At 37.5% G+C, this 15,927-nt stretch overlaps 1 protein-coding gene across 1 annotated transcript in view; it reads left to right on the top strand.

Moving 5' to 3' along the window:
* DYNC2H1 (dynein cytoplasmic 2 heavy chain 1) overlaps positions 1-12,819 on the top strand; it is a 423,384-nt gene extending 410,565 nt beyond the window's left edge. The window contains 4 exon segments of the mRNA XM_075066411.1: positions 2,874-2,983; positions 5,849-6,014; positions 7,097-7,213; positions 12,224-12,819. Coding sequence (XP_074922512.1) covers positions 2,874-2,983; positions 5,849-6,014; positions 7,097-7,213; positions 12,224-12,382 — 552 coding nt within the window. The 3' untranslated portion in view covers positions 12,383-12,819.
* Positions 12,820-15,927: the final 3,108 nt, after the last annotated feature.

Genomic DNA, 15,927 nt, shown 5'->3' with positions numbered 1-15,927 from the left:
GGAGAAGCCATAGTCAGAAATGAGGCCCTGTTGTGTAAACAAATATGAAGATATCTTCTCTGTCCTGAAGGGTTTAGAATCTAAGGCCCAGAGTTTAAAAAATGGGATCTTAAAAATTAAGGCTCTTAAATCCTAATTCAGACACCTAAACAACTATCATGATTTTTTCAAAAGTACTGAGCACCCAGCAACACCCACTGACATTAGTGGAAACTGCTGGGTTCTCATTATTTTCAAGAAATTGGGCCTTTCATTCAGGAGCTCAACGTTAGGATCCTGTTTTTGGAAATTTTGGGCCAAGACTTCTTTACATTCCACAGCATTGTGACCAAGTTGAGTAAAGTTTAAATGTGAAAGATCACAGTTCAGCAAGTATTATTTTACAGTTCATCCACATTTTGAGGATATCGGATTCCTCGATTTCAAATTGTTGTTAAGCAGGAGCGGCGCCAGGGTTTTTGGCACCCTAGGCGGGGGTTCTTCTGCGCTCCCGGTTGGCGGCAATTCGGCGGCAGGGAGGGTCCTTCTGCGCTCCCGGTCTTCGGGGCACTTCCACGGCGGGTCCCGGAGTGAGTGAAGGACTCGCCGCAGAATTGCCGCCGAAGACCCGGAGCGCGGAAGGACCCCCCACCGCCAAATTGCCGCCCCCACAAATCCTAAATGGAAGCGCCGGCTCTGTTGTTAAGGTATGTTTTAGCATTAAAATAAATTGCAAAGGGAAAGGGTCTGGGAGTGCACAATGTGAACAAGTGCCAGGTGATTAAGCATTTTTGTACTGAACAAAACAAAAGCTTAAAACCAAAAAACCCTAAACTGAAATGTAATATTTATATAAATAAATCACTATTCCTTTGTCAGAGACAAGCAATACTAGAATAACTGCAGAGTGCGGATAGGTGCCTGATGCTCAGGCTGCAGTCCTGCAAACACTTAAGCACTTGCTTAACTTTATGAATATGAGTAGTCCCATTATTTTCTGATCAAGGATATGTTCAGTCATGAAGGAAAGATAATTCCACCTGGTTCATATATAGTGAGCTGTTTTCACTGAAAATGTTTTTTAGTTTGCTAGATTTTGGCAAGTGTCTCACATCTTTTCAGTAAGTGATTAAAGTGGGAGTAAAATGTTCAAGAGATGTCTGCTGTGGAAAAATATCTAGAAGAGTAGTTCATAGCCTTTGTTTTTTTAAGATTGGAGACACCTTTTGTATTTGTGTCTGTTAACAACAAAGAGTGCATTTGGGGTAAAATAATGGAAAGTGTAGGAGACACAGTTCAGCAGTTCATTATCATTAATAATGAAAAAAGCAGTTATAGAGATTGAAAAGTAAGACAGATTGTGTCTTGCATCTTAATGGCATATTATTGATATAATGGTGGGCAGTTCAGAGAATGTATCTCAGAAAGAGATGACTCATTTCTTCAGCTAACAGATCATAAAAGAGTGCCTCTGGTTGAATGGTCTAAGAATACAATAAATGTAAAACCAAAATTTTCAAACATGGATGCCCACAGTAACATGTCTCTATGTTTACTTACCTACATAAACCTCCTGCGTTTTAGAGGTGCGGTAACTACTATTAATTTTAATTAAATGCTATAATGACGGAGACTATGAAGTTTAATTTTCATTTCCTGTCCCTAGTCCAGTTATCAAGGTATCTGCAGTTGCCCTCACCAATTACATAGAGAAGACACATCTAAGAAGTTTAGAGCTTAACCTGCAGTTGAAAATGCTGAATCTGCAATTCTCAAGGAAATCATGAGCCATATATTACCCTGAGTCATACACATGCAAACTTATTTCGTCAGTGGGGATGAAGCTACGTGTGTAACTGTGGCAATACTTTACCTCATTAAATTTTGTTCTCAGATCAATTATTTACTTATCGAGATAAAGGAGACTGGGTCCATGGTCAGAAATCATGACCAGTCATGTCTCAGCGAAACACCACCTCAGAAACATCTTTATAAGCCTCAAACGCTGCAATAAAAAGTATCATAGAAACAAAGGGGCCTGGCAAGGATTTATGACCAAAATAATTGTGCAGTTGTGTCATTCAGTAGTTCAAGAATCCTCGAAGAAAGTGCTAAATGTATCATTGAGGAAACTACCACTTTTAATAATTAGAGGTATTCGAGAGTAGACTAGTTATGAAATTAAGAGGCTCAGAGTAAAGGGAAACTATGCATTCTGGATAGGGGATGGATTGAAGGACCAAGGAGATATTTTGAAGGGAAATTACTGGAATATACTTTAAAATACTTCTTTCACACTGCAGTATGAAAATCAAACTTTCTGAATTTAAAAGGTGATTTTCACAAAAGAAAATCAGTGGTCATAAATTGAAAGAAATTTAGTAATCTCTTCAAACTAAACAAACTAATAACAGTAATGGGATGACAGTTTTGTGGAACACATCCCCATTTGGAAATAATTTTAATTAGAAATTATGGTTACCAAAAGTAAAATAGGAATGCTAGAGAACACCCTAAAAACCAGTGTTGGTATGCAAGGAGCTGAGTTCTACAAGTGGGCTGCATTGTACAAAGGTTGGACGGTTTTTTAAGTTTATTCATATTGGTGAGTCACTTCAGAGACATACAAAATAAACTACTGTCTTCAAAATGGTAAATGCTACTTAGTTTTGTTTATTTTCTGGTTGCCAGTACCTAATGGTAGGAATCAGTGTTCCTCTTGAAGATTATAGTACATTTATACTAACACATTTACCATTAATCTTTTATACAAATACATTTAACATTAAAGATAGCTGTCAAATTTGCATCAAATCAAAGTGCTAGAAGATAAAGCAATAAGTTACTAGTTTAATTGTTCTCCCAATTAATGGACAATACATTTTTTTTTTTAGAGCTGGGTGGATAAAGCAGAAAAAAAGACACTGCTCTCAAACACCCTTGACCTCTCAGAGCTCTTCCATCCAGATACATTTCTTAATGCCTTACGCCAGGAAACTGCAAGGTAGGTGACGAAGCAGCCTATTTATACATTTCTCAGTTCCATTATTCCCCTTTCCCATTTATATTCACTTTTTATTACTGTGCTTTCATTGTCGAGAACCACACTTAACATCTTATGCTTCAAAATGGTGTCCTTAATCATCTTATTTTCTTATTATTTACACTGGGGTAAAATAGCTACTATGTTAATTCAATGCTAAAAAAATCCTTTACTTTGCTGTAAAATTCTACGTTTTTTTCTTTTAAATCTGTATTATGTGATGGCAATAAACAGTTGTGAACAACTTATTCCTGTTTGATATTTGAATTTTCCTTATTATGTGTGTCGGCTTTAGTATATTGTTACTTTGTAGTGGGAATGAGCTGTTCGGTGGAACAACCTTAAATTTGTGCTAGATCCTGGGAAGGTCAATGACAATTAAGAAACTCCAGTTAAGGGACTGTTGAGCACTCAGATTGTTTCCATGCTGCAATTTCTGGATTATACGATTAACAGAAGAATGTGGTTAGGGAATCACAATATGGGTATGACAAAAGTGTTTGCTGGAATGTTTTATATTTGTGGCAATTCAAAAGCCAGTTGTGTTCACTGAATCGGAGGGCACCTTTCCAACAAGGATTCACCTTGGCCAGTGATAGTTACTTGTACCTGAGGATTACAAAGATCTTGCAGTAATTTAACAAGTACAAAAAGTAATTACATGGGCCAATGAAATTATTATTAATTTCTTCAGAGGTAGAAATGGAGGGATAGGGGAAAATTTTTGTTTTTAGTTAGTGGTTGGTGGTCTTTTTTTTTTTTTTTTAGATTACTTCAATTTCTTAAGCTGTGTATTCCTGCTTCTCTTTCCATGGTCAATTTTCTCAAGACAAGGAATTTGAATACTATATCCTGTCTGATAATCCGTACACGATTGTGGCAGGAATATACCTTAAAGGCCTTGTGTGCATTAACAAGACCCGTCAAAAGGGACGCATTAAAAATAACTAGAACTTTTAGCATCCATGATGAAACCTTTCCTTTTTAAAATTTTTAAAGGGAGTTGGTCTCCAAAACCCCCATTTGGACTTCGTATATCTATGATGTGCTCAACGATTCTCATGATTTTTAATGGGCAGAAACTCTTTAAATCCTCTTTAAAATTTTCCGAATCCTCTATTGCATGTGCAATTACCAGCACATATTCTGTTACACCAATGGTATCTAAGACATTCTTTGTAAGGGATATCTTTCAATATTATTGTATTAAAACACTATATATAAAAATATGATGATTATAGGGATCCAAATACATTACTGTATGCGCAAATTAAAAGCTAACCACGCCCCTTATTACCAGACTATAGTGTTATAAATAAGTGAGAAGTATCAGAATCTTTCTTCTCATTATTGTGTGCAGAATAATAAGTAGCTGAGAGGAGGGCACTGCCCAAATCTAATTATTCAAGGCTGAAACAAGTTGCAGTTCTGATAAACTTGGCCTAAATTTGACTTGAGTTCCTAATTATGCCACCAAATGTGGACATCTGTTTTCATGTATAGAAATTCCACAAACTCAAAAGCAGGCATTTTCATGTGCAAAGTTTTCAGAGACTCCTTTGAAAATTTTGTCTTGTATGTTAAAATAACAATTAGAAACTTCTATCTAAAGAAGGTGCTTGTGAATTTAGTGTTCACAGAAAGAAGCTGAACTGACAGCCTTGGACAGCAAAATCATGTGTTAACACATAAAACATGTAAAGCAAGGCAGCAGCAATACAGGCCACCTGAAATCATTCCACCAGTGTGCTCAACTTTGCCTTGGAAAGACTACTGTTGAGCCTTTTAATTTCTATAATTCAGGTTCCAGTTGTCTGTCCTGAAACGCAGTATTTCCCATGGAATTGACCTGAACTATCTGAAAGATTGCTGCTCCCAAGGCTACGTTCCTTTGGAACAATAAAACTTCTAACCAACAGGGAGAGGCTTATGAGTGTGGGAGACAGAACTCTCATAAGAGTTAGTTCAAGATTATGACACTCTCTCTGTCTTTAGAGATAAGAAGAATCACAGATCTTACTTTCAAAATTCTTTCTTTTACTTAGCTTTCTCCTTCATAAATTCTTTATACACACACTCACACAGGCGCAAAGACCCTATAATCTAACCAAGTTCATTTTTCTACAGTTGAGAAAACAGAAAGAAGGATATTGTTACTTTTATTTCAAAATGCTGTAGTTTTTATTTTGAAATTCTATGTAAGTACATGGATGGATGGATGATAGGGAGATAAGATCATAGGAAGGTAAGATTAGATGGATAACACTATGTAAATGGAAAGACCTGAGAATCACACCAACACCAGAAGGAGGCTGATTTGTGTAATTGAGGCTCCTTAATAAGAACAAATAGGCCTGTCACCAGAGCTGATCAAGAGAACAGAAAGATGTGTTGTCTACCAGGAGCTAAGATATGGGATGTGAACCTCAGGCTGAACAGGATCCTGATGTGAGCAGGAAAGATTTCACTGATATTCCTTCAGATGGGAAAAAATGACACTGCTAGATTCTCTCTGGGATGCATTGAGAAAGACTACACCAGGCTGGGGATGATGCTTAAAGAAATGGAAGCTCAGGTGAACTTCAGTGGGATTCTACATGTCCCTGGAGGGGGAGAATGAAGGCGAGACAATACTATGATGATAAACAGATGGCTCAGGCAGTGGTTCTATAGGGGAGATTTGGGATGCTAGACTACTAGTAGGCATTCACAGACAGAGGACACTTCTTCTGGGATAGATTGCACCTGAGTAAGGAGAGTAATAGATTTCTGGGTGGGAAGATGGCGCAGTTATCAAAAGAGCTTTAAATTAGGAATGTGGGGCAGATGGTTGGGAGATGTTTGTATATTTTCCACCACTGATTTTAATATTCAGCTGGAGGAAAATCAGGTGAAAGAGGATACAGCAATGGAGAAAGGAACAACAGAGAATAGGAGAATGGACAACAAGAGCAAAGATAGTACAAACACCAATAACAGTAACAGTCAGGAGGCAATACTAGCAAGAAAATGAATATACCTAATCTGGCAAGGAAATTGGATGATGCTAAGCAGAAACAACAAAGATTTTGGTACTGTACACTTTTGCCTGAGTAACAAAATGGAGGAACTAGTATGCTGGTGCAAGGGAAAAAAAGAGATATCATAGCGATAATGGAAATATGGTGCAATTGTAGTCATGACTGGTGGACAGGTATTGAAGGATATATGCTGTTCAGGAAATAAAGGCAAAGGTGGTAAAGTAGCATTGCATATTAATGGTGAGATCGAGTATAAAGAAATAAGAAGTGATGGAATACATCTGTTTGAGTCAAAATAACTTTGGGAAAGAATGGTAACAGATGCTCCACAGGGATAGTGCTTGGGATCTGCCACAGATTCCACAGGATCTGATTTGGATATAGGTAGAGACCTCTTTAATATTTGAATGAAATAAGTTCTACCGAGAATTATGTTAGAATTTGTTTTACCCAATAGCACTTTAACCTAAAATCTTATTTCATATTGCTTGCCATTTATTTTTTTCATCCCCCCTCTCCCTCCTCCATATTATACCTGAATGGAGTATAAGTAGAAAATTATCTTATTTCCTTCTGTAGAAAACATACAGGAGCTTATTCTGTTCGTTGAAAGCTTAGGTCAAACTTCCAAGCAAGAAGCCTTCCCTTTTCAGTTATTGTTGTATTTTTTGTTGTTGTATAGTTTTGTTTTGTTGTAATTTTGTTTCATGACATTGTTAATAAATGTTTACTTGGCTATTGCCACTATATATATATTAATCTAATGCCAGGGCACCTGCAGTTTCATAATTGATGACATTTACAGGTATTGTTCTCTAGCATTTTAAAAGAACATTAAACCAAACCAGAGGAAGTTCACTCTGAAGAATAGTCTAGATCTTTTAAAATCATATTTCTCTTTCTCCCATGCAACATTATAATAATTAATTTTCTATTATTTAGAACTTGTTCACAATACAGAGGACTGTCCATGCCTTTGTTAAGGCACAGTATAATCATTACTGACATTTTAAGCTCTAATATATATCTGAATATTTGTGTGTTTGCATAACAGATAAGTGGCCTGCAACTAGAAGGTTGCAGTTTTGATGGACATCGACTTTCAGAAAATCAGCATGACTCTCCCAGTGTGTCATCAGTTCTCCCTTGTTACATGGGCTGGATTCCACAGGTACTAAATTATTAAAGGACCTAAACTTTTATAGTTTCCTTTCTTCGTGTAATAGCTTTCCAGTCTGATGTTCCTGATCTGTTTGTTTGTTCTTTTAAAAAATGATCAACTCCCAGTTTTAATAGAACAAACAGTCATGTATAACATGGCAGATTTATTTACATTTTGGCCAATATTTTTTAAATAGTGAAAAACAAATGAAGAGAAAGATGCTGTAAAGAGGAAATGTATTCAAATCAAAGCTTTTATTATTTTTATTTTCTCTGCTTTGAATATAGGATCATACATTTTCAAAACTCTATTTAATAAAACTTATAAAAATATTTGGAAGTTCTTAATAAAAGAATTTTTCCATTAGAGTGTTAACACCATATAATGTAAAAAATGAGCTAAAGTAAAGAACGTCTTAATAGCTGCAGGGAAAAAAATAAAACCCTTAACCCTTCTTATACCTAATGAAAAATTAATTCCAGTGATTATTGAAGTGCATTAGATGAAAGCAAAATAAGTAATCCAAACAGTAAGAATTGTAACCTCCACAACTTTCCAATTACAGTAATAATCTTTGTTAAATACTGGAATCAGAAGCTGCAAAGAAATGTGTCTTACATAGCAATTTCTTAAAGCATGGGGTAGCATTACAAAATCACAAGTTTAAAAGCTGTAGCTAAAAAGCAAACTAAAAAGCTTAACAGAACTATGGAAGATATATAGAAATATAAATACAGAAAAGCAAGAATTATATTTGGAGGGAGGAATGTTTTTTTCCATTTCTGTATTACAGTAGAATCATTAGCAATACCTTATTTTCCATCGTTTTGTGTCACTTTTTCTCCCATCCTGCAAACAAGGCCCTGTACAACAAATGGAAGTGGCAAATGGTGGGTTTTGGTATGTGTCAACCTGGTGAAATCTTCACACAAAGTTAGCTTTTGGGGATAATAAATTTAGCCAGTACTAAGTAATAAAATGTGTTGAGAATCACATTAGATATTTCATTGTTATTGCTGTATCTTTTCCTGACCAAGAAGTAACAGTGCCTCTAACTGAATATCTGTAAACAGACATTAGGGGCTCTGTAGCTGAGACATATTAACTGCACCTATACTAGACTTTTTCTTAAAATGTCCCAATTCTTTGCTACCACCAGTGCTGCCACACTAGTGATGCCCAGGGTGAAAACATTAATATAGACTAATCGCCACATCAAGATTTAGTTTAAGAATACAGTGGGTAAAACACTAGCAGCTGGTCTACACTGGATCTCTCATCATTGCTATCATCAATGAACCTACGATGACTGAAAATGTGAAGAAAAAATGTACACAAAGTTAATTAAGCAGTTTTTAGTTCACCAAGTAAAAAAAGCTTTAGTAGCTCACAAATCCTTATTTTGTTAATGGAAATGAACAGATTCCTAAACTTTCCAAAATGTGCTGTTTTCACTAAATATGGTTATTCTAGACTTAGAAGTTACTGGGTCGGGGGAAAATATAAATTATTTTACACTGAGGCTCCGATTCAGCAAAGCACATACCCAATATGCTTAACCTTAAGCAGTATTGTGAGTAATCCCATTCCTATTCACCAAAGCACTCAGTCATGTGTTAAAATTAAGCCTGTGTTGAAGTATCTGAAATTGGGCATCCAGAAAAAAAGGAACACACAATTAGTGACCACTAGTTTAAAAAAAAATGGTTTAAATGAGTTGCTCAGCATCATATAGGAATTTTGTGGCAGAAGCAGGAATAGAATCTAGTTGTTCGGGGTGTAATTCATCTTTTTAATCATGAGATGATCCCATTTCTTTCCGCACTCCACTGCCTCATTCACTACACACCTTCAACCTTTTGTAACAAATGAATCTGGGATACTACAGACAACATCCTTATTAACTACATAATCCTGATTCATTCCCTGTTCACTACCCATCCTGTGACAGACTGACTGAGGGCCCTATGAAAAAAATAGCATGTGATCATGTATTGAAATATCGTGGCGTAATGCATACACACAAGTGGGCCTTATTAAGATTGCAGTATTTAAGTTGATGGAGAAACAGATGCAGTTATCAGAAAAGATAAGACAAATATGGTTTGAAGACCTATGCAAAGAATACAGTTCTCATGTGTCAGTTCTTCAATCTGTTACAGTTTGTTTAAAGTCTTACAACACACCCATCAATGTGGTATCTTCCCAGTGCATACCAGCATTCAGTTTGTGTGCCACTGTGTATGTATTAGCATACTATATTTTGTTGTTCTAATTAGGCATATCTCCTTTCTTCCATCATTGCTATGAAATTTAAGCCTGAGAAACAAGATATACTGGTAGACATCTCAAAATTAAGAAGCTCTTCTCTATGAATGGAACGTATCTGCAGACTACTTGGTCGTTGCTTTGTTCAGAAGAACTTATTTTGAGACTAGGCTTTCAAAATTAGAATTGCCAGTGTTTGGGAACATAACAGAGGTGACCTATTTAGCCTCAGGAAGTGGAAAGGAAAATTCATATCAACCTTGTACAGTTACTGGTAGAGCCAAAACATAGCATTAATATTATCTTTAAAGGGGACCATTCTCTTCTAGTTCTTGCAGGTGCCATGAACACAGATAGATATACTGCATGCGTTATACTCTGTTAATCGGACATGTAATGACAACAAAACAGGGCACGAGGCAAACAATATTATCTCCAGAAGAGGAAAGTAAGAGTGATATGTTTGTCCCATAAAGTTAATAGAACTTAAAGCTGTGGGATGCATTCCTGGCCTCATTGAAGTTAATGGCAAAACTCAGACTGACTTCACTGGAGCTAAGATTTCACCTCAGTGTTGAAAAGATGAGGGAAGTTGACTTACAACAGCAATAAAAATCTTCAAATATGGCTAGACGTTCAGGTCTAAGACACAGTGCTGAGAATAGTCATTGTTTGCATTTTAACCTCTTTCCTGTTTTAAGATATGATATGGTTTCTAATAATGAACCTTTATTCACTCATTGTTGTTTGATTTGCACTAAAAGAACGCTTAGATTTTGTTCCAGTTCCTTACTGACAGAAGTCAAATGGGCTTGTTGTTTGTTTCACAAAAATCTTTGACACGTCTCCGAGGATATAAAATGAGATTTTGAGTGTTGTGAGGAGTCTGATTTTCTGACTACACTTATTGCCCAGAATGTTACCAAAGTATTATATCATGTTTTAAAGGCTGGGTTAAATACTGGAGAAGAGTAAGGGCTAGAATGAGCCTTTAAACTCAGTCCTTTATAGTTGCAGTGCCCCAGGAGGAGCCCTCAGAGGGAACAGTGCATCAGCCACAATTCTCCCTAGCTCCCTCTTGCTCTAGAAGCGAGGAGGGAATATTTCACTTTTCAGGCTACATCCAGATCTACTGGTCATTGTGGGGCAAGAGAAGACAGAGCCATGGCTCCATCAACCCCTGGCTCATTTGTTCCTCCATAACACAATTTAGCAGATAATTGTAATCTTCATGTAACAGCATGGCTAATAATATTGCACAGTAATGAAGTAAGTATATTCATATCTGAATATCTGATTATAAATAAATTCAGCCAAACTGTTTAAACCTGGGTGCCTGAAGTTAACTTGCTAAATCCCTATTTAAGCACTTAATGGAAATGGTCTATTTTCCAGAGGTGCCAAACACCACCACCTGCCACTGTAGTGAATATTGCTGTAAAGAGTTAATGCATTTCCCTGTATGTGACTAATGAAAGCATCCACCCTTCTTGTTTTAACTAATATTCAATCATTTTAAGTATTTTTACATGTTTTGGATTGCTAAGACTGCATGTAAGGTTTTTTTTTTGTTTTATACTTGTGATTGATTCCCTTTCTATCTAAGCTCTTGTCTGTCAGTTATAAAGAGAGCATGGAAGAGACAGTAGGCAGGTTTTATGCTGTGGGCCAGGTCCTTTGGTCTGGCCAAGCTTACAAACTTTGTGATCCCTCTGTCCTGCTGCTGGCTGGGGACCATGTCAGTCCCTGGTATACGTTAGAGCAGCTCCCTGTGGCCTGGAGACCCCTCCTAGTAACAGTATTCATTGTTTAAACAATGCCCTAATAAACACTAAAAAATCCTCTAAGTAGTCTGCAACAATGGGGAAGGGGAATCTGTGTGGAGTAGTGTTCTGTCTGTCTGCCCAAGGGCAGGTCAAAAGTATTTTTTTTATACATAAACAATGGCTGCTGCTCATCAGTTTGTGCATCTCAGGATGTGTGACAAGTCATATCCTCCAGGACACCCCATTGTCCTTCATAATCATTTCCCTTTTGCAGCAGCTCTTATACTACTTCAGAGGCTCAGTCATACTCCTGCTGCAGCTGCTGTAGACATTTATTTCAGTGAGTACAAGGATGAGTAAGAACTCAGTCACTTTAAAACCCTGCACATCAATCCTGCACAGACTGACTTATATGTCAGAATTTAGAAATAACTATTCTGGAATTTTAAAACAGGACTGCTTTGTCTTGGTCTCTTTCTACTCATTGCAGGTCAAAAACCAAGAATATTTATTTGTAATAATTCCAGTTAAAATATGTAAATGTTTCTTTGGACAATAATGGCTTAAATAAGAGTAACTTGGGTTGGCAGCAGACTTTAAAAATCTTTGAAGTGGAAAGTGTTGGAGGTATGCTCATGGGAGCTAATTCAACCTGCTTTAGATTTCTGGTGCAGGTGTTACATGATGTCAGATGTTATCAATTTACCCTTCAAAACCTGACAGACACAGGTAAAGAGAATTCAGATACTGAGTAGTGTCAGAAGTCTAGAGAAAAACACTTTTTCTGAAACCTTTGCTTTCTCCTCCCTCTTCCCAGTCCCAGTCCTAGCCAACAGATTATTCTTCTGACACCTACAAAGGTTGCACTTATCACATTACAACTTCTGACTCTTCTTTGGATACCATGTCATCCGAGACTGTTCTTGTGTCATGTTAATATACCTACTGTATTTATAAATTATAATAATGGGTGGTTTGTTGACAGGATGCATATGGTCCGTATTCTCCAGAGGAGTGCATATCCCTGCCAGTCTATACTAGTGCTGAGAGGGACTGTGTGGTGACGAATATTGATGTGCCCTGTGGAGGAAACCAAGACCAGTGGATCCAATGTGGAGCTGCATTATTTTTAAAAAATCAGTAAGATGAAAGTACACTAACTCTGTGCAGTCAGGTTTTTGTAATATCTGAGCTGTTTGCTGTCAGATGGCTTTGGTTTTATTATATGTTAAATATTAGTTTTAAAACAGATGTGTATAAATCTCCAAAATGTTTACAACTTTAAAAAAGATGAGCTGGGATTGGAATACATTGCATCTTTGTGAGGTGATGTAAAAATGATCCGCAGTACTATAATGCAAGACACACAAGTGGCAGTTTCTCAAGATTGTAATGTAATTTATTTTCTGTTCTAATTTGTTGCAATCTTATATTTTGACTATTGCAGTCCCACAGAGATTGAACAGAAGTGAAAATCAAACATGTTTTCTTTGTTCTGCGTCTTCTTGTATCTTTATCTGTATTCTGTCTGAAATGTTATATTTACAATTATTATGTAATAAAAGTAGCTGATGAGCCTTATTATGATTAAGCCGTCTTTTCTGTGCACAAATTGAACATTTTTTATATATTTTTTTAATTTACTGTAATGATTTCAACTATTCACATTTAACTCGAGTGTGATCTGTAGATTACAGGAGATTCATGCAGTCCTTGTGTGCTATGAGTTGGGACCTCTGTCTGTTGCAGTTATCACACAGAAATGGCTTAACACAGAATTATGAAACCAGACAGAATTCAAACAATGTAGATATAAAAGAACAAATTAATGTGAATGCTAATGGTTTCAAAATTAGAATTTTTTAAAACCCTGCATTTTCCTTATCTATTAATATACCTAAAAGAGGGACTACCAGTGATGTCAGTAAAATGCCGAGTCAGATTGAAGAGACCTTCACCATGCACTGGACTGACATAAGAGAGACATAATTGTGTTCATAGGCATCAAGTGACTCCAATTCAGGATACTGTGTGTTTGAGCACACTGATTCACTCCAAGCAATATGACACAACATGATGTGTCACATTGGGATAGTCCCATACTTTGGGTATGCTGCTAGAAACAGTACCAAATGAGCTGAGCCAAAACCATCCAAGAATAACAAAATCCCATCATGATGCTCATCTTAGTATCTAATTATGGTTGTACAATGGCTTTATGAAGAGAATTTTAGAAAACAAGTAAAGAATGAATTTATTGCATTACTAAAAATAGTTCCCAAAGAAAAATGCAAGGACTGACTGATCTCTTTTACATTGGTGTAAATCAGGCAGCAATGCAGATACACCAAAGCAGAATTGGCATAAGCCCATACCGATTTTTTTTAATTAAGGCCATATCTCTCTTAACTGATGTTTATTTGGGGGTGGGGAAGGGTTGGCCATATGTGCAGTTTGCTTTTCTTAAGGAAGTGGCTTTCCCTCTCCTCTTTCTTCAAACCTGCCCCACCCCCCTAAACCCCCTACAACTCGCCTTTTGTCTCTTGCCTAGGAAGCTTTTCAACTTTAATGTTACTTATTATAAGATGAATCAGAAGTTCTAAAATATTCTGGTTTAACTGCAGTTATACATTTAAAACGGAGTTGTGTATAACTATTGAATGCATTTACTTACAACATTTCAGAAAATTAACTTCTAGTCTAAGTGTCATAAATTTGGGGCCGATAAACATTTTTCAGTTAGAAAAAAGGTATTGAATCCCCACTGGAACAACAAATCTTCTTAACAATAAAGTTTTTAGGGACACCTCCATAAAAGGTAGTGACATGAAAATGGAGCATTGCATCCTAGATACTGAAGCCTGCCCCACACACAACAAATAAAGGGTAAAAATGCAGAGAATTTGCCAAAAAATGGACATCGTTAGGAGGACACAGTGCTGTCATACCATTTCTTGAGACAACAGAAGTTCTCTTGTAATGTACACACTCCATGAGGATTTATGAGGGGAACCCTCCAGAGCCAATATTGCCCCATTCCAGGCTTGCTTGGTAAAATACCTGTGGAGCAGGAAATATGGTTATCAAGTGAGATCTGTGGTCTAAGTGAAGTCCTCTGCCGTTTAAGAAGATGACAGTGTTGCTGACTCTAACTTCAGAGCCTAAAAGTAAAGTTCCATAAAGCAGGCTGGGCTGAAACTTCCCTGAGAGATGAGGGATCAGCTGGCTTCTGGTAGTTTCAGTTTCTCAGAACCAGGAAGGCAAGGCAGGCTGAGAAAAGTAGTCTAGGGTAATTGTAGTAGTCCTACCCTGGGACAAGGCAGGCTGGGAAATAAGGAAGTATATTAACTTTATTCTGCTCACAGATGGGAGAGAGCTGGAAGGCAGTAGACTGTGCTGACAACTTCTACTGTAAGTTATGGGCAAGTAAGTGCTTGCTTACTTTCTTTCGCTTTGCAATCATTTCTGAAACAGACACTGCTAACACATCACAAACAGCTTCTGTTACTTTGTACAGATGTTTTACTGCCTTTTGGGATAAACTGAAGTACAAATCCCTGCAGAGGAGTCTGGGTTTTCTGGGGAGGAGGGGAGCAGTTGTTTGTTTGTTTCCTTCCCTGTTTATGAGTTACACAGACATCTTTCTGTCTGTCCTGCCAAATTTTGTAACATATTGTGATAGACCCAGGCCAGTTGGGAACAGCAGAGTAGTAAAAGGTAGATATACTGGCCACTAGATTAGCAGTTTTCTGTTCCCTGAGTGACCAGAGCAGAGGTTGCTCCAGGCTAATGAGAACACCTGACTCCAATTAACCTGCTAAGAGTCAGGTCAGGCTGTTAAGCACCTGACTCTAATTAAGGCCCCTCTGATGCTATAAAAGAGCTCACTCCAGCCAGGCCAGAGGGAGCCAGAGGAGAGGAAGTGCGTATGAGGAACTTCCTGTTATACCAATTAAGTGGAGTTTTGTGTAAAAGCCTGCAATTATTTTAAAGACATATTCCTGGTAAAATTGATATTACGCCCAAAGATTTGACCAAAATCAATGTGTAAATGTATTAAACAGAGGTGGGACTGAACAAGTTGGTCATGTTTTTCCTTCCACATGATAAATAATAATAATTAATAAAGTTGGGATTTAGAAATTCACCAAAATGTATTAAAAGGGATATTATTCTGAGTACAAATAGAATTGCCACGATGTTGGTCTTTTCCTCCAACTTTCCATAATGCCAGCTTTCAGAGAATGCTTTGTGGACTAGGGGTTATATCTTCTAAGGCAGTAGTCCCCAACCTTTTCGTCTGGTGTGTGCCAGAGGAAGGACTACTGCAGCGGTGGAGCACCCGCCGAAATGCTGCCGAATTTCGGCAGCGACGCCTCTCGATGACGTCACTTGATGGCAAGTGGCATCATTGAGAGGCGTCTCCGCCGAAATTCAGGGGCGACGCCTCTCGATGACATCACTTGTCAGTGACAAGCGTCGTCATCGAGAGGCGTCCTTGCCGAAATGCTGCTGAAATTCGGCGGCATTTCAGCGAGTGATCTCCCAGGGTCCAGGATGCGGGCGCATTAAGAGATGCTGTCATAAGTAGATAGGTAAGGGTTAATTTTCTTTTACCTGTAAAGGGTGAACAAAGGGGGAACCAAACACCTGACCAGAGGACCAATCAGAGACCTGGATTTTTTTTAA

This window comes from Chelonoidis abingdonii, chromosome 1, assembly GCF_003597395.2.
Source record: "Chelonoidis abingdonii isolate Lonesome George chromosome 1, CheloAbing_2.0, whole genome shotgun sequence".
Lineage (NCBI taxonomy): Eukaryota > Metazoa > Chordata > Testudines > Testudinidae > Chelonoidis > Chelonoidis abingdonii.
The sequence above is the reverse complement of the archived record's forward strand: the minus strand, read 5'-3'. Positions and strand labels throughout refer to the sequence as shown.